The 19,990-nt window shown below is 37.1% G+C and overlaps 2 protein-coding genes across 3 annotated transcripts in view; one reads left to right on the plus strand and one right to left on the minus strand.

Moving 5' to 3' along the window:
* Nucleotides 1–4,184: 4,184 nt before the first annotated feature.
* Nucleotides 4,185–8,289, minus strand: LOC121322494 (TRAF-interacting protein with FHA domain-containing protein A-like). 2 transcript variants are annotated; one of them, XM_041262588.1, is made up of 2 exons: nt 7,663–8,289; nt 4,185–5,958 (listed from the first exon to the last, which is right to left on the minus strand). In XM_041262588.1, exon 2 carries the CDS (start codon nt 5,948–5,950, stop codon nt 5,375–5,377), a length of 576 nt encoding a protein of 191 aa, XP_041118522.1. In that variant the 5' UTR covers nt 5,951–5,958; nt 7,663–8,289; the 3' UTR covers nt 4,185–5,374. The 2 variants fall into 2 exon arrangements, with proteins under 2 accessions (XP_041118522.1, XP_041118513.1); XM_041262579.1 differs by lacking the exon at nt 7,663–8,289 and adding an exon at nt 6,367–6,750.
* alpk1 (alpha-kinase 1) overlaps nt 6,893–19,990 on the plus strand; it is a 55,061-nt gene continuing 41,963 nt past the window's right edge. Inside the window, exons 1-3 of the mRNA XM_041262563.1 lie at nt 6,893–7,087; nt 8,314–8,362; nt 8,923–8,965. The gene's annotated coding sequence lies outside the window, so the exon portion shown is untranslated. The remainder of the gene's footprint in view (nt 7,088–8,313; nt 8,363–8,922; nt 8,966–19,990) is intronic.

Consider the following 19,990-nt stretch of genomic DNA (forward strand, 5'->3'; position numbering starts at 1 on the left):
TCGTCTTTCTCTCCCCCTCGCGTCATTCTTGCAGCTCTTATATGCTGGCCTGCCCCCTCTCGCTTCTCAGATCTGGTTGGAGGAGACCTCTTGGCAGCCTTTGCCCTCCGCCCAATCGGCATGCTCTCCACCTGTCCATTACAGAGGTCCTCCAAGATTCCCGCCACCTCTAGAGGTCATTACACTGCCCCCTCTAAACAGTGAACCATCCTGGTCACTGTCACACTTACTCCCAGAACCTCCAAGGAGGTTGGCGTGCCTTCTTACCCCTCTGGGGCTCCTTCTCCGGATCCGCTGTGAACGGCAGCTGCCCAGGGGACGGACTGCCCCCTCCACCTGAACTGTCCACCCCTCCTGGCCCCATTTTTCACGTGGTCCGCCAAAGGTGGGGCTCTGTGTCTGTATCTTCTCAATGTCTCTAGATGGCTCAGTGTGTCCACCAGACTCTCCTTCGTGGGGCTCCCCTGGCCCCTCCCCTCTCTTTTGGACCTGCGTTTACCCCTGGTTGATGGGGCGCCAGCCGGTCCCGATGAAGCTCAGCCTACCGCCCTCTGTGTCGCATCTGAACCTGGTACACCACGTCAGAGAACCGTGTGAACACGTTACATGGTCTCTCCCAGTGGCTATCCAGTTTGGGTCTCCTCCCTTTCTTCCTCTTAGGGCAGTGCACCGACACAAGCTCCTCTGGCTCAAAGTCCCATCCCCGACTCCAGACGTCGTACGCCCGCTTCTGCCACGTGGCAGCCCAGCTGGGGACTAACAGAGGGAGCCAAAGGGAGACCTACCGAAGTCGGCAAGCAACCAGAGAGAGTAGTGGATTCCAGCGGGTGCTGAAAAGTGTCCGGGGGTCGAGTGCATACAAGCAAAGGAACAGAGCGTCTCCAGAGAGTGGTATCAGCTCAGTGGATGGAGAATGGGAGTCAGAGGGAGCGCTGCGCCCTAGGTAGAATGACAGGGCTCGTCCAGGCCGAGTAGCGGAACCGGAGGGAGCACGGCACGTCAACTTGGAATGGCAGGACCCATCCGAAAAGGACGGCGGAGCCGGAGGGAGCGTGGCACGCCGACGCTGAATGACAGGGCTTGTCCAGCCAAGGGGAGATGACAGAGTACTGCACCTCTCACCCTGACAGACGGTCACAGCATGGAGGACAAGACAGCACAGCCAGGGGGAAAGGGTTCAACCCCCCACAACATAGCAGTTGCATCCCGGGAGAGCCTGTCAGCACAGCTGGGGGGTGGGACCCAAGCCCCTCCTGAAGTAGCAGAACAGCAGGTGACTCAGCGGCTAAAAGTTCCAGTCTTTGAAAGAAGCTACTATGGATTTTCAGTGTCCAGTCTTCATTTCTTTTTTCTTTGTTATATTATGCACTTCTGACGATAATAAAAAATAATGGTTTGAAATACAGCAACAGAATGACGTTGACGTAGTTGATTTTCATTTTTCAATTTGCCTGCTATGGTGCATACAGCACTACTGTTGAGTTGGATGACAATAACAGGTGAGTGGAATCTGAGCCTGATCCACTTATACAGCTGAACTTTATGATCCGGCTCCACTGAAACCAAACTCCATTCTTTTTTTTTTTTTTAAATATTGTTAATACAATGTGCTACTGATCTTACAGTCTGAACTGCTAAGACAGATTTTTTTTTTAAGTCAGTTTGCGTAAAAATAATGCAGCATGCATTTATCATTTTAAATATGTTTAAAATTTCCTGAAGAAATCATTGTTAATTCAAAATCTTTGTTGACAACTGAAAGTGCAGAGCCAGGGATAGAAAAAGCAGAGCAAAGTAAATCCCCCTGCCCCCTTTCCCCGCTCACCCATCAAACCGCATTCTGATTATACCCGACATGCAGTTTCACTTCCTCATTCTTCAGAATTTCTGTGTTGTTAAGAAAGTGTACTTTTATTTGCAGAATCCTCCATTTTCCCCTGCTATGGATACATACATATTCTTGATGGAGGTTTAGTGTACAGCTATGTCTAAAAGTTTAGCATCACCTAGAATTTTAGGATTGAGACATTTAAAAAAAAAAAAAAAAAAAATATATATATATATATATATATATATATATATATATATATATATATATATATATATATATATATATGAACATAATAGATATTTTATTTAACATCATTTAATCGAAGAAACTACAAAATTATATTGCAAAAGTCTCTACATGAAGCCTTAATAGCAGTGCAGTATTTCATGTTTGATTTCCAAAATGTCACATTTTTCGTCAAGTATATGGAAAACTACACAGCAGAATTTTTAATTCAATATGTTAACATAAAAATATTCAGCAGGTTTCATTCCACTTTATTTAGCAAGATGAGTTAATTATCGGGTGTTATCTTTTGATCATAGCTGTAGGTGTGCATCTGCCCCTACTGTATGTATGTCACATTTGTTTTTAGTTATATCATGGAAACCCACTTGCCTGCTGGTAGTTGTGACAAAGGTCATTCATTAGCACGAGTTATTGAGTTCATCAGTATCCTGGGATATATCGAGGCATGTAAGTATTGATGTATGTACTTCTGTCATACTTACATGTTTACTACTACAGCTTGTGGCGATTCACTTTTTCATTACATAGGAAATACAGTATTTACAGCTGTGGAGTGAGAATATGTACGGTACTCATCAAACTTTAGTTCCTGGGTGACTGTTTATTACATTCTAAGTTCTATACCCTTTTTGTTTACCCTTTTGTTTGCAGATCACTTTGATTAAGCATGCTATTGCTAATTCCTTTGTTATACTGTCCTGTACCTACTGTTGATATGTATCATGGTCAACTTTATATCATCATTCTAATAGCTCTAATTCTGTAGTGTGTGTGTGTTTTTTTTTTTTCCCCCCCAATTGTAACTACACAAAATCTTTCCTGGAAACATTTGTGCCACTCAAGTTGAACTAAACCGACAGACCGCAACTACTGCCTGCAAATGCACAAGGTTGTACAACCTGCAAACCGTGCTGTAGTTCAGGGAAGCAAAACAAAAATGCAAGCCAACAGGTATCATAGGTATTCTGAAGGTATGTACGTGTTATGTACTGTATGGACTTATTGTTACATTTACATTTATCTACTTTTTCATGATACTTTTAGCAAAGACATTCCTGTGGCGTGTGAAGATGTATGGTATTTTGGCATATAAGGCTTCGGAACTATGTTCCGTTTACACTTGGATTCCTAGGCGATTGTTGACTAATTATTATCTTCAATATCGTTTTGTTTATGCCAGAAAACCTGACCTTGATACTTGATGCTGCAAGAGATTACAGGAACTGTGACAAGCAAACGAAGTAAAAACAAAAGCAAACAATAAAGAGGACTGCTTATTGTGGTTAGCTTTTAACAGAAACACAGTGCTGTATATACAGTCTTAAGGAGGAGTTCATCCATAACCTTTTTTGCTCAGAGATTATTCAGTATGTATGACCATGTTGACTCAAAAAGCAGAACAAGTTTTGCAAAGCCAGGAAGGAAACACCAGGTTGCATTTCGTTACATCACCTCCCTTGTCTGTATATGCGGTTTCTTACAATAAAGCATAATTATTTATAGCAAGTACCATAAACATGTTTTTTATTGGAACAGGGGTGGATGTTCCATTTCCCCTAATAAAGCCGTGTTCAAAATGTCTGTGTTTAAGTTAAATACCCCAGTGTTAGGGACATACAAAATACATATAATTGAGGAGTAAAAAGAAAAACACCCCCCCCCCCCCCATCACAACGGTAAATGCATAACAGTATGATGAAAAAAAATCAATAATATGAAAAGAACAGTAAAACATAAGAATTAGCAATTGAATGTTTGATCATAATCTGATACAAAACTCTGACACTGTTATATTCCTTATTAAAATATAAATATGTTGCCTATTTTTAAAGAGGGGCAGTTCCAACGTCACACCCCTTGTTTGTTCTGTATCCCAAGAAAATAAAAAACATTTCGAAAAATGACTGCACTATCTATCTGGTAGTACCATTATATTTGGGGTTTTAATTCACACAATAGCAAATTCCATAAGATTCAAGTATGCATGTTTATCAATTCCCCAGGATGATTAAATCTTGAAATTCTTTGTAATTACAAACCCTTCTGGTATTTTTCAATGCAACCCCACATTGTCATATTGCTTAAAAATAAACACACAACAATGTACATTATTTATGTATTTATTTACATGCTGGTGCCGGTAGAGAAACAATCCAGCATGCATGCTTTTTAAATAAAAATACAAAGCATAGAAATACACGCAAACAGATATTCTGACAACATTGAAACCAAGGACAGCCAGGAAGGAGATCTTATTGCTAAATGCTAAACACCAAGCAAGCTATTTATATGCAGCACAAGCCCTGAAATGGGGGACTGAGTTCTGCATTTCACTAATCAATCTGACTCAGGTTTCTTATAGCTACTAGTACACAGCATATAACTCAGCAATGCTGGCAGGCTCCACCCAAGGAAGGAAACAGACTGAGTAGCTGGGAGTTCAGGTCAAGTCTGAGGTGTGCTTGCAGAGCAGAGCACTGCCTACATTGTGTCTGACCCTAATGTATATTGCTGTCCCTCACACTTAATACAGAAGAAAGAAAAAAAACACTTCAAAATATAAAACTTTTTTTAAAGAGTAAATCTTACAGTAAATGTATGGTAATACATTACCTGCACATTTTGTGGGACAGTTTATATTTAAAGCTTATTGGAGCAATAAAATGATAGGAAAAAAAGTTATATTACAGTTCACACAATACTTCTACAAATAATTATTAATAATACAGTATTCGGTAGACATGCCAGACCCTTACACAAAAGGATAAACGCTGTCTATAATATAGTAGGTATATGTTACATAGTCTTCCAGACACATTAGGATTTTGCATTGTTTATATTAAAGTAATTATATATAGCTAACAAAATGATGACTGCCCCCCCCCCCCAAAAAAAAAAAAATAAACAAAAAATATGCTGCTAACTCTATATAGGTCTCAGATGTGCAGTTTGGAAAGAAACATGTAATTTCACTTAAACCATAATATCTGGTACTAACCTGGGTTTAGGAAATCTCTGTTTGAAAGCCTTGCTTTCAGACTGTCTTGCACTTCCTTGGTTATTTCACCTGGAGGGTCACATTTATCCCATCCCTTCACAGTCCTCTTTTTGGGAGTTACCAAACCGCTGGTAGTCATGTTTAAAAATAAAAACACATTTGCTATTTCAAAACTGCATACTTAACACCTATAATGTGAATGAAAATGCACAACAGGTCAGATTTATGAAATAATTGTATTAGCTGCAAACATTTAGTCCATAATTACTTAATTACATTTGTACTTAATTACTCAACTAGTTTAGTTCACACTCTTCCATCTCCACTGGTGTTTGAAGGCTGCAGTGTGGAGGAATGGAGCTTGCATTGGTCAGTCCAGTTTCAGGGACTGGGCTCATTGAAGGTGCATAGAGAATCTCTTGCCATAGTGGTGTTCTTGCCAACTCGAATAATGTCTCAAAACTTTCTGTTGACTCCCCATCTTCCTTTTCCACCAATAATTGGAATTCTGCAAATCTCACAAGGGCTTTTTTTGGCAATTCAACTTTATTGAGGTGCTCAAGCTCTGTGTTATTTACTATCAGCTTTCCTCTTTTGCTCAGGTTTTTTATTTCAAAGAACAACTTTGAGCTGTTGAAGTGTCGGAATGCCTGAATACTAAACTGGACCCGGGAAACTCGCAGATCATACAAAGAAACGTGGCATGACTTTGTGTCGCGGCCGATTTTTAGGGGATCTTCTGCCACATATTTCTCTTTCTTGTTGAAGCTGATCAGCTGAAACACGTTTTTGATTTCGTACAGTGGATGATGAACTGTTATTCGGAGGCAGGTTAACGTCTCCTCTGTTTCAACGTCGTCAATGTTGTGCATCTCTGCAGCTTTTTGTGTTTAAAAAAAAAAACAAAAAAAAAACAAAAAAAACATTATTATGTTATCAAATAAACACAGGTAGAAATATAAATAATATTCACAGTGATTCAGTCGTATTATATTAACTGATTCGTTATAATTTACAGCTAAATTCTCTGGTAAACCACAAGGTTATGGTCTATAAACAGCATTTTAATCTTGAGGTTTTCTTTTACTCAAAACATGTGAACAATGCTTTATTGAATACAACTTTTTTAAATGCTACTTTTTATCATCTACATTAAGCAGCGCTTTTTTGTATGATAATTTTGTATGTTAATAATAACAGTAACACAACACTTGTTAGTTTCTTCTTGATAATTGTCTTTTTCTTTATTTTTTTGCAAGTTGTATGCCGAAAAGTTTGCTTATCTTACCTTGTTCTTCAGGTCTCTTTTTCAAATGATAATATGCAAAAATAAATTAATTAATTAAAAAATAAACAAAAAAACAAAACCGTTGTCTAAATTATAGGTGCCACTCTTCCAAAGACGATGGTGCATTAAAGCATTTAAACGCAATACGTAAATTACATGCACTGCTAATAATCAACACTGCGGTGTATTTTTGCAGTAGGGTTCGGCGAAGGCTTCAATCTGTTCAGGAACACTGAACCACATGACCTAACGTAATGCCAGCCCTTGTCGTAAACTTTTTAAAACACGTGAAACTACAAACTTGAAATACTGAATCGGGTTTATACCCGCTCATACAGAAACAAATGACGTTTCCTAAAGTGATACACTATGTTGTATTCTGTTTTTCTACAAGCAAATGAAAGTATCCTCCAAGGGATTTCCAAATGACAAACAAACAAAAATGTAGCTGCTTTTTGACTGCGGGTTTTTTTTTTTTTTTATATCTGCGTTTCCTATAATTCCCAGAGTTCAGTCGGGTCGCAAGCGCTGTTGGGCTGGTGTTGTTTTCATGTGTTTACGGGACATTCCAAAATTGTGAAATACTGTAGTCGTGTGTGAAGTTTCACACATTTAGGTGATACTGTAATTATGTCATTCAGCGGAGATTGTTGTTATATGTTCTTAGTTTAGTTAATAAATCCTGATTTATGTTTATAGTAATGTTTGGCAAAAGTTTAAGGTAAGCTATGCGTTTCTTTTCTGGGGGGGAGCTGAACTTGTAGGAGGCGTGTAACTACCTTAGTGCAAATACAATGGGAAGTCATTTACAGTGACACAAGTAAGTGTTCAACCGGAAATATGACATTTACTATTATTTTTCTTTTTTTTATCCAAATTACACGGGCGTTCAATTCATCAATAACACTGACTCGTTTTCATTTTCTTATTTATTTATTGTTCAAGTTTGTCAAAAACGTGCAAATTGGAATCCAAAAAACTATGCAACAAGGCAGTTTAACCTAGGTTTTTTGATACGTTGTTGGATATATATATATAATATCTATAATTGCTGCTATATATATAGTTATATATATATATAAAGAAACAAACACACCTTGCATTCTATTAAAGTACAACATCTATTGATATGTCCAACAATCTATTGAGTCAATTTGCACGTTAAGTATTTAATTTTTGACTAAATCAGTTTTTCGTCAACTGTTATGTCAAAGCAAATCGAATTACAGAATTTTAATGTAAGACAACAATACAGTATATTAAAAAAGGCAATTCAGAAAGAAAATGGGTTCTCACCCTGTTAAATCATTGTAAGATGAAGTCAGAAATAACTCAAAGAAGAGTCATCCTGGGAACGTGTGTATGCTTGGATTTCCTTCACTGCATTATTGCTTGGACAGAAAAACAAAACAAAACAAAAAAAACTGATTGCTGTATGGGTCAGCAGGTACATCCTGCCTTTTTTTCCAGCAACAATTTCTCCAAAACGTTCCAGCTTTTAAAGCACAGATGATATGAACATGGTCGGATCATCTTCTGGAATTTCCCTAGTTCTCAAGTTACTGGATATAGTTTGTGATTCACCACAGGCACAGCAGTCACCAATTATGGAATCCTAGCAACAGCTGTTATTGTTGGAATAGGAGGCTCAACTTTCTTTTTCATGTTTTAGAATGGCTGTGCATTGTGTGGTGATATCGGTTGAATCATATCCATAGGGTTTTGATAATTTGTTATAGGGCATATTAAGGTTATGCTACAGTCATGGAATGCCATAAACGTTACAGTGGGGGGCGGGGACCTGCATTCACTATGCAGATCTGAAAGAAACGTTTAAACAGGCATGCATTTCTTTTTTAAAATGGTATCTTGTGTAATACTAGGTTAAGAATATTCTCAATTTGATTGTCTTACTTTAATATAGTTTGTTACTGTTTCCCTTGCAAGGTCCTTCACCTCAGCAGTGTCATTGGGTTGAAGCGTGTCAGTGATTATGGTAAGCAGGTTGTTGGTTTGGGGTTGAAGCAGAGGAAAAATTTCAAATGACAAATAAAGTTTAAGAACACTTGTAATTAAGGCTTTCAAATATACCTTTTTTTTATCCTTGTAGTACCACATGCCTTAAAAAAAAAAAGTTTATTTTTCAAAACTGCACTTATAAGGCAGACACCGACTGGCCAGTAAGTAAGAATGTTTGCAAGTACAGGTGGTCATGTGACACATCATGCGGTCCACTAGATTTGAGTTGTGTGCAACTGTTTAGCCACAATTATGCAAAAATAGAAGAATCTCAGTGATTTCACAAGGGGCATGACAGCCAGTGCTCAAGCAGCTGGTTCATCCCTCGATGCATTGGCAGTTTCCTGAGTGTTTCTGAAATAGCAGCGCTTGCAAAAAAACACAGCAGAAATTACAAGTTTGGTCTCAAGCATGCCATGGTGTGTTGAGCAGCCATACCTGTGTGTATATTGTGAAAAGTAACTAATGCGTCGTCCAGTCAGACATATATTTGAAATAATCCACATATTCACATGGCTATTTATATTTTATTTACAGGGAGACCTTAATACAATGGACACATGACAAGGAAAGGACATTGGTAAGGCTTTGTTACACCTGGGGGGGGGGGGGGGGGGGGAGGCACAATGGAGTTACAAATGTGCAAGCAAAATGGTATCTTATATATATTGGTAAGCCAATGTTTTAATGTTTTATTTATTATCAGTAATATAAGGTTCTGGTAAAAGTAACCCATCTGTGAGATACAGGAAAAAGAAAGCTAATGTATTCAATGGTAAAACTTGATTTACTGTTTCAGTGTTAAATTGAAAGCAATATCAGGGAACAGCATGTTTTTTTTTGGTTTCATCATTTCAGTCACATTGAGATAGTAATTCCTCTTTAGGACTCCAGTGTGCTATATACAACATGTTTAATGCAAAAGAAGCTGAGCACTACCAGCGTAGAACTGAAAGACAATATTTGAGATTCTGTCAAGCTTTCTGCATGTTTCAGTGTGCTAAATTTTATCAGGTGTATTACCTGTTATTGGCAGAGGGGATTAGCAGTTCAGTACAATTAGGGCTATAAATATTTGGCTGGCTGGTGTGTGAAACAAGGATTGGAATTCATAAATAACTGGGACTGTTTTTGGGGAAGAACTAGATACTACAAGAAAGATGGACTGTACCAAAATAGGACAGGGGCAGGTAGGCTAGCTGCAAATATTTAAATCCACTTAGCAAATTATTTAAACTAGGAACTGGGGAGAGGAGTGCATCTAAAGAGGTGTGTACTGAGCTGAAAGAGGGGAAAACAAGTTAAAGTATCTTACCCCCACCCCCAATCCCAGAGTGTGTTACAGTAATCTTCTTCATTTCCCTATTCTCCTCAATCACATGCACTTGATTGTACCAATCCACACCTGGCCTTATTTGATGTTTGTAGATCTTTGCTTAATAAAGCTCTTCTTATCAGTGATTTTTATTTTATTATAACATCGATATCTTCTCTTTAACTGAAACTTGGCATTGAGCTGATGACAATGTTTCCTTAATTGAAGCGTCTCTTCCAAATTGTGTTTTTTTTTTTCCCAGAAGGCACACTGTTGGGTGGGTACGTGGGCTTACCTATTCGTATTGCAATCACATATCGTCAGCCTAAGTGAAACGCTCTATTTTTGACCGAATTTGGTGATCGTGAGTCAAATGTGGCACATAATGGCTAGTGTATATTTTTAGAAAAATGTGGCACTTTTAAAGACAGACTTTGTTGAGTCTGTAAGGAATCAATTAAATGGTTTAAAAACATCATTCATATATATACACTGAACAAAAATATAAACGCAACATGCAACAATTTCAAAGATTTTACTGAGTTACAGTTCATATAAGGAAAACAGTCAATTGAAATAAATTCATTAGGCCCTAATCTATGGATTTCACATGACTGGGAATACAGATATGCATCTGTTGGTCACAGATACCTTAAAAAAAAAAAAAAAAAAAAAGGTAGGGGCGTGGATCAGAAAACCAGTCAGTATCTGGTGTGACCACCCTTTGCCTCATGCAGCGCAACACATCTCCTTTGCGTAGAGTTGATCAGGCTGTTGATTGTGGCCTGTGGAATGTTGTCCCACTCCCCTTCAATGGCTGTGTGAAGTTGCTGGACATTGTCAGGAACTGGAATGCGTTGTCATGAATGTCGATCCAGAGCATCCCAAATATGCTCAATGGGTGACATGTCTGGTGAGTATGCAGGCCATGGAAGAACTGGGACATTTTCAGCTTCCAGTACAGATCCTTGTGACATGGGGCCGTGCATTATCATGCTGAAACGTGAGGTGATAGCAACGGATGAATGGCACTACAGTGGGCCTCAGGATCTCGTTACGGTATCTCTGTGCATTCAAACTGCCATCAATAAAATGCAATTGTGTTCGTTGTCCATAGCTTATGCCTGCCCATACCATAACCCCACTGCCACCATGGGGCACTCTGTTCACAACGTTGACATCAGCAAACCGCTTGCCCACGCAACGCCATACACGCTGTCTGCCATCTACTCAGTACAGTTGAAACCGAGATTCATCCTTGAAGAGCACACTTCTCCAGCGTGCCAGTGGCCATCGAAGGTGAGCATTTACTCACTGAAGTCGGTTACGACGCCAGACTGCACTTGGGTCAAGACCCTGGTGAGGACGACGAGCACGTAGATGAGCTTCTGTGAGATGGTTTCTGACAGTTTGTGCACAAATTCTTCGGTTGTGCAAACCCACGGTTTCATCAGCTGTCCGAGTGGCTGGTCTCAGATGATCCCGCAGGTGAAGAAGCCGGATATGGAGGTATTGGGCCTGCATTGTTACACGTGGTCTGTGGTCTGTGGTTGTGAGGCCGGTTGGACGTACTGTCAAATTCTCTAAAACGACGTTGGAGGCGGCTTAATGGTAGAGAAATGAACATTCAATTCTCTGGCAAAAGCTCTGTTGGACATTCCTGCAGTCGGCATGCCATTGTCTCAAAACTTGAGACAATCCTTGGCATTGTGTTGTGTGACAAAACTGCACATTTTAGAGTGGCCTTTTATTGTCCCCAGCACAAGGTGCACCTGTGTAATGATCATGCTGTTATCTAATCAGCTTCTTGATATGCCACACCTGTCATGTGGATGGATTATATTGGCAAAGGAGAAATGCTCACTAACAGGGATGTATACTAATTTGTGCACAAAATTTGAGAGAAATAGGCTTTTTGTGCATATGGAAAATTTCTGGGATCTTTTATTTCAGCTCATGAAACATGGGACCAACATTTTCCATGTTGCGTTATATTTTTGTTCAGTGTGTGTGTGTGTATATATATATATATATATATATATATATATATATATATATATATATATATATATATATATATATATATATATATATATATATATATAGCCAGTAACCTATCACATTAAGCATACACAATTACAAAGCCAAGAAAAATCAAGAAAAGGTGACTGTTGCAGTGAAGCTAATTAAAACAATTTAAAGCACACAATGCTCCATCTAAGGTTTTGATAGTCTGAATAATTCTGTAACTTTCATTTGCCTCAGTCTGCTGGTCACTTTTTTGGCAGCTAAATCTTGTAGCAGTTTTAGCAGCAGGCACTCTGTGCATAATAAACCACATGTAATTCATCACGTCATTACAGGTGCATTCAGTTGATTAGTACATTTGGTGAAAGATTGACTTTCTACTGTATATTGTTCTTGGGTGATTTTAACATGCATGTTGACATTGAATCTGATTCTAACTGTAGAATTTTTGAGGATACTAGATTCTCTAGGTTATGTCCATCATGTTAAAGGTCCTGCTCATAATCGTGGCCATACTTTAGATTTTCTAATTTCTCGTGGTTTAGTTTTTCAAAATTTCGTAACTATTGTTCTCACTATTTCTGATCATCTTGTTATTCTTTTCAAGGTTATTTTGCCTTTAACTACAAAGAGTCTAGATCGTACAATTAAAACTACTGCTGTAAAGTTTTCTGAGGCATTGAGTTGATCACAACTTACTCAGTCTTAGATACAGTAGCACCAGTTACAATTCTAAGAGCGTCTTTTAATAGAAGCTTGCCATGGTTTAATGATATGACTCGTAAATTGAAATGTGACGGTTGTAAACCTAAACTGAATCTAAACTGCATGTTCATTACTTTGCATGGAAAAGCCGTCAGTTAAAATAAGATTCCCTAGATAAATGAGTAAGTCCTCCTCCTGATATGCCCACCCTTAACATTGGCTCTTTGTACAGCTAAGCCAATGTTATCAGTTTTTATCTGAACTATTACTAGAAATTTGTTAGTCATCTTTGACCCCGATTTATCATTCGAGACTCATATTAGGAAAGTGACTAAAGTGTGATTTTTATCATTTTAGACATAAAGCTAAACTTAGACCTATTCTTTCTGTACCTGATGCTGAAATACTAATGCGCGCGTTGGGATGAAAGGTGCTATAGAAATGTGAATTGTGTATTGCAGTGATTTTGAGCTTACATTACACATTCCTTATAGTTATGGGGAATTGTTCTGTTGTTCTTTAGGACTCCATGACAAAATAAGGCAAACATTATCACAAAACAACTCTGACATTTAAGACTTCAAGATATGATGTATGCTTTATATAATAAACATTCCTAAAAAAAGACACAAAAAAAAAAAAGAAAAATCAGTAGTGGTACTATATTGATATCTAAACATATGTTCCAACCACTGAGGAAATTATTGTTTGTTATTAACATATAGCCAGTGAAAGGAACAGTAGACTGTAAAGCAACATGTTTATATCAATTTACCAGTAGGTGGCAGTAGTTCTTCACAAAAGTGTTATATTTCTATAATTTGAAGCCAGTCAATCACATTTTATTGTTTTGTTTTTAGGGTTTGTTTTACATCTACAGTACCAGTGATTTGAAAAAAGTTTTTTCCTTCAATCGATTTTTGCACAAACATACATTAGAAGGGCTTAGGGATTATAATAGCACATGTAATAGCTAATGTATATATATTTTTTTTTTAAATGTGCCGCTTTTATAGCCAGACTTTTAGAGTATGCAAGAAATCCATTACCTGGTTTAAAAATGTTGTGTGTGTATATGTATATGTGTGTGTGTGTATATATATATATATATATATATATATATATATATATATATATATATATATATATATATATATATATATATATGTGATTGGAACTAACACTAACACAAACACATTTATTAAAACACGTTGGGACAGGTAGAGTCTCAAATGCTGTTTACTATTTAAATCAAAAACATTATTTTTGAGGAATAAAAACACCAATTAATTACTGTACAATTCCAAATAAAATACAACAGAAGACTACTAGCAAGCCCTGACTTGGTAACTTTGTGTGCTTTTTCTTCCTTTCTGAAAAAAAAAAAAAAAAGTGCTAATGATGATTTGGATTAAAGAGCTTCAAGACACTATCCCATTGTTTTAACATAATTGAGATAACCCATAGATCAGAGCACCTTGAGCAAATCTGTGTATTGAAAACATTACAAACCCAATCTAAGATAGAAAGGTGGATAATGTTAGTATCTCATCCTACTGTATTTGTTCTCAGGCAGAGAGAATAACTACAGAAACTGATAGTTTTACTTTAATTATGTAATTTTAATTTGCTTTTGTATTTAATATGAACGTCATGGAAATTATGTGAGCAATAGCAATGTCCGAGTTGTGTTTGTAAGATATGAAGCACAATCTGAATTACCGAATGATTTAAAAAATAAAAATCAATTTAGATGCACATTTTAAGAGTGTTTGGTATTCTTGGGCGGTTTCATAATTAATGAGCCTTGTTTAGCACAGGTATCTTACAATCCAATTGTGTGCCAATGGACATTTAAAATATGCACTCTCCAAAAGTGCTACAAAAATAATACCAAGCGCTGACAGTGTCGCAAACTTCTCTTTTTAACTAATGTAGAAGTATAATCAAAAGTGTTTTCACTCTCACAACAATCAATGCTTTGCCTCAGTATTGTTATAACATTAGAAAAGATTCAGTACTGGACATATTTTTCTAACCGGCAGATGGGGGACAGCCTTATTCCACTAACCAGGCTAACACTTGACATCTTGTTGATAGCTGGAGTAAAGCAGGATCAGCTGATCGCTCTGCCAGCCTCTGTGGGTGCCGCCATCCACTAGTAATACACTGTATTATCTACCTCGGTCTGAGTGGAGGTTGTTTTTTGTTATTATTAGTAATCCACAGTAGTTTTTGGGGGCTTGGGCCTGCATTTAGCTAGAGGCATCACGCAGTCTAAGTCTAAGCACCGATGCAATCAACATCCATCAAAAAGAATATAAAATTAATTAAAATAAATACATTTGATAGTAAAAATATATGTCTAACTTACGCTATGGTGTGCAGTCCCCATTGTGTTTGACCATAATCCAATTCATGGGCCCAGGGTTATTGACGAGTGCACATTTATAAAGTAATATATATATATATATATATATATATATATATATATACATATTAGTCATTTTTCTAGTATTTTAGGCATCGCAATATGCTTTATTTCTACAGAGACAGTAAATTCCTGTAAAGATCAATACAGAACACAGGTAGGCCCTCTGTGTAATAACGTCTTCCACACGGATTATAAACTAAATCAGCATTTAATATCTTTAACTTAACCCTATATGGGAAGGTTAATACAGTGGCTGGTAATTGTGTTTGTTGAAGATCATCTTTTGCTTAAAGGTTCTGAGCTGAACTTAGAAATGTGTGAGCTTTCATTGGTTAATAGTATTTGTGGTGTGGGGCGTGTATTGCGGTTTTTTATACAGTTTTGTGTTATATAGGAGCAGACTCAGTGGGGTCATGCATATGCATGACACAGGGAGCCTTTACAGTCCTCATTAACATTGACAAAGGGTCGCGGGTGTTAGCTGAAATACACAGCTAGCCGGCTGAATTGTGGGGGGTGCATGACCAGATTAGTGGGAGGACTGAGCCTGTTTTCTGTTGGTCGTTGGGCCTCGCCTTTTTCCTAACGAACCCCTCCAATTACCAATTACAGGCAAAGGGGCTATTAGGTAATGGCTTCTTTAAAACAATAATTAGCAGATGAAGGGAATTGGGAGATAAAGGTGATTTTCTCTGTTTCCACTTTGACAGTGTTTGACATCAAATGTTGCAAATAGAAAAGGCTCAGGTAAACTGTGTGTGATAAGCCTCTAATTTACAGAGTGTCCTTGAACTACAAAATCCAGACCTACCTATGTGAATGTTAGTGTTGTCTTTCCAAATTCGAAGCCACATCTTCAGGATTAAGGATCAATGAGTCTGCTTATCTCCAGGGCAGAACAAATCACTAATTGATTGTTAGCTGCATATATTAAGATTTCTCCTTTGGGATATGTTTATAGATTGACACATTAAATACCCTTGATTTCTTGTCTTCGTCAAACTGTTTTGTGCAGAAAGAAACCTTCATAAACTCGGAGTCACAGTTTCTATGAAGAGAATTATATTATTGCAGTAGGTGTCCACATGGAGTTAAGTAAAAAGACAACTTATTGTAAACAGAAGCAAAAAAGTATTTGAATCCACAATCATTTAGATTTAGTGGATCCCTTTCTAATTTGATTGAACAAACAATCTGACATATTTTAGGATTTTAACAATGCAGACTTGTATTAATACACATTCAAAGGTTTCCCTAGTTATGTCGTAAATTGAACTGGAGAATCCTGGTTAATGGTGTGCCAGGGAAAATAAAACATATAACAGTCTTATATTCATTTAAGGGGGTATTGAATGTGACCAACTTCAAATTGAGATCCTATATCTGAATATTTTAATTTCATTACAAAAAAATAAATAAAAATCTGTAGTTCTTTGTAAAAGGGCTCCCAGAAAGTTGGGAGGTTATGAAAGGGTTAACACTGTGGGCTTCAAGTGAAACCAAAAGCTTAAAAAAGAGAAGAAAAACTAATCACACATCTCAGCAGCACTTTTTTTTTTTCTTAAAAAAGAATCCTTGTTTAAACCAATCCCATTTTCGATGGACTAATACAGGCACTCCTGCTTGGGTTGGATGGGGGTGTGAGGTCTCTTTTCTTTGCTTGTTAATTGGTTGAGACCACCAGAATTTGGAGGACACAGATGTCCCTGATAGTTTGCCTAGGGAACACATTCATGCCCATCTGTTGCAGTCTAGAAGGCTGCTCTTGTATCCACAAGGCCTTCATTTAATTCTTGTCAGAAACTAATGTAAATCCAGTTTACTTCCAAGGTCACAGGCGAGATTTATGCCAATGAGCCCCCCTGCAGTTTACACACTGTAGTTGTATAGGACAAAAAAAAGAAAGGCTTTCATGTCAGTGCATATTAACAGCGGTGCCTGCCTTGGTAGATCCCTTTGATTCAGTTTGGTTAAATTGAGTTTATTAAACCAGTTTAGAATACCACAAAAACTGAACTGTCATTATTTTCTGATTTAAGACAACATTTCTAAAAAACACCATGCACAGTTTCATATCCCAGATTTATTTGTATTATGTTGGGAAATTTGACAATGAATACATTTTTGCTTTTTAATATTTGAAATAGTATTTAACTTAATGTAAAGTGTGGCAACATTTTCAATGAAGACATGCAAGTCCTATACAATTCCACAGTAAAAGCCAAGTTCTATACCCAAAACACTGAAATGTATGTTCTTCTATTTGGCTTCTAAAAAATGAATTTGCATATTTCATTTGTATTTTGAATATGTTAATTTGCAACCATATTTCCTTAAAAATATAAACTTACAGCTGTAGTAATATTATTTTACAGTCTGTTAAGCACATATGTTACAACACTTTAGGGGAAAAAAATGACAGCATATTGAGTTTTGCCAATACAAATCCACAACAATTACCATTGCAGTGCAGTTCATGTGGTGTTAAAACATAATGTACATTGTGATGAGTTGAATGCAGTGATTGTAAAGTTATACTGCCGTCTAACAACATGTTGAAGTTCATCCTTATTGAATGTTCTTGCTCTGCAGTTAAAATGTAGCCTTTTCTTTTTTTTCCTTTTTTGGTTTCTGTGATGCAAGCAAGTTTTAAACTTGGGCCTCCTGAGGTGAAGGTGGAAGGGTCAGATCTGTGCACCGCCCTTTTCCGATATAAAGCAGTTTTGGTGGTCAGTTTCAAACAATTACGAAACCATACAAAGCATATGAAAACTACCAAATAAAGTCAATGGTACAAGCTCAAACAAATCAACTATATTTAACAAGGGCTAAAACCAGTCAATGATTAATCATTTAGATTGCATGTGCATTTCGGTCCGAGTAACGCTTATCAGTTCAATTTTTAAAATGTTTCCTGAAAATTAAATAAAATCTAATATGGTCTTGTTTTTTCGTCCACAATTTAAAAAAAAAAAAAAAAAATTCTGTGGTTTGAAATTACACCGCTTTCTTTGTTAAAAGTTAAAAAAAATGGAAAATGAAACATGAAAATAAATGTTTTTTTTTTAGTTTTTTTATTATTATTATTATTATTATTATTATTATTATTATTATTTCAAGTGTTATTTTAATTATCGTTTATTATTTAAATATTTAAAACAGTGCGCATGTGGAAACACTTACTGTACTATTCAGTACAGTATTCGTTTTCCGGACACAGAACCCACATGTACTTAAAAAACAACGATGCTGAAGATGGCTGCTTATTTGCATACCGCAAATGTAACACAAATTGTATAAGTAACTGGGGTAGTTCAGGGGTTAAATCCCTGTATTAGTCCCCCTCGGTGCACCCAGGGACTGTGGCTTTTTTGTCTGCATCGGCTCATTTGCAGAATGACAGTAGTTGATTGACTGGGAGGAATGTGGCTGCAAATCAGTTTCCAATCAGTCAGTCATCCAACCTACTGTTTAAAAGAGAGGTGATCCTCGCTAACAAAGGACAGCACGTAGTAAACTGGTACACACAGAAACGGCTCAGTGTGTTTTCACGGACAGGCAGAAAATAACTTGATTATGGGATTTCGCAAACCCAACCTTAAAAAATACTATCTTGATCAAGAGAATCTTAATCACCCTCAGCTCTAATATTGATTGTGGCTTTTAGAGAGAGCTGTTTAAAGCAGTGAAAACTTACTGAGACTGATCGACAAATCCTCAGTTTTATGCATGAGAACTCGCATCATAGTAGTACTTTGTAACACAGCAGTAACATGCAGAGGACATTAAAGGGCAAGCGCTCATTGAGAAAAAATGTCACTTTTCAAGCATCACAATGTTTTTTTATGACTCAGAAACAAGGCACTTTTGAGGCATAAGTAACAGTGTCAATAATGCCCCTTTTATCTTTCACATATTTATTTGTCACTTGTATGTTTTATTTTATAGTTGTACATTTAGATTTGGTTTGTGCATGTTTTGTATATTATTGCTTTAACACTTTGTAATTGATTTATCACTTTTAGTAGCTTCTCCACCCCGATCACCTTTTATGCCTTATTGGGTATTGACTCTTTGGATAATCGATAGTTTTACACCCCTGAATATAAATAGCATGTCTCTTGCAAACTGGATAAGCATCCTTGGGGTTTGTGCCCTTGTGTCCGTGCAGGAGTGGGAACACATGCAGTGTTTGGAATGGAGAGTAACAGAGAGAAGTGAAAGGAGCCTGGACTTTTTTGATGATGTATTCGGTTGGCGTACAGCATGCTGGTTTAAAGAATGAGTGTGAGTGGATTAAGAGTTTAGCTTGTCGGTAGCTGATTGGAGCCTATGGTATGGGAAGTAAAGAGATGTTTTGTTACACAGATATTCTCCCTCGCTCCTGCCCTGACAGACAGCGTGTCAAATGTTTGTGTTTTTTTACAATGGTTTGTTTTATCCTGTATTTTAAGTCTGGTTAACGAACAGTACCTTTCCTAAATGAACTCAGCACTTTTTAAAAGTGTAATATTGCAGTTTGCACTGTGGCGTTTTGCTAAATCTTAATTATGATGCAAAGTCTAATTGACCACTTGTATATTTTAACAATATGTTGTTGCTACTTTTAACCGTGCTGTCCAATAAAAAAATTCTCATTGCTTTTATATATGTATTTCTACAGTTTTTTTTTTTTTTCTTGGTGACATTGTTTCCCTATTTTAATTCTGTACCCGATTAAAAAGAACCTCATCATGTGTCTAATATTCTGTGCTTTATCGCTCTGAACTGACATAGTCGCGTTACATATTAAAAATATAACCGTGTTTTGTAGCCCCTCTGACCGAGAGGGTGTTACAGAAGGGCAGGAAGGCAGCGCTTAAGCCAGTTACTTACTCAATTTGCATTATTGGTCAACTTGCTGTCTGTGCCATGTTTGCCTGCTGTTTTCATATCAAAATCCGTTTTGGGCTGGGACACATACACATTGGGTAGTAGAGGGGTTCCAACTCGTTGAGAATCAACTTTGAAATAAGTGGCCAAAAGCGATTTTACCCTGAAAAACCCCAATTACTTATTCAATTTGTGTTACATTAGTGGTATGCGAATAAGAAGCCATCTTCAGCATCATTGTTTTTTAAATA

This window comes from Polyodon spathula, chromosome 1 (assembly GCF_017654505.1).
Source record: "Polyodon spathula isolate WHYD16114869_AA chromosome 1, ASM1765450v1, whole genome shotgun sequence".
Lineage (NCBI taxonomy): Eukaryota > Metazoa > Chordata > Actinopteri > Acipenseriformes > Polyodontidae > Polyodon > Polyodon spathula.

Excerpts from the sequence above, each read along its gene's own strand:
- LOC121322494 (XM_041262588.1), bottom strand. The coding sequence starts at position 5,950 with ATGCACAACATTGACGACGTTGAAACAGAGGAGACGTTAACCTGCCTC.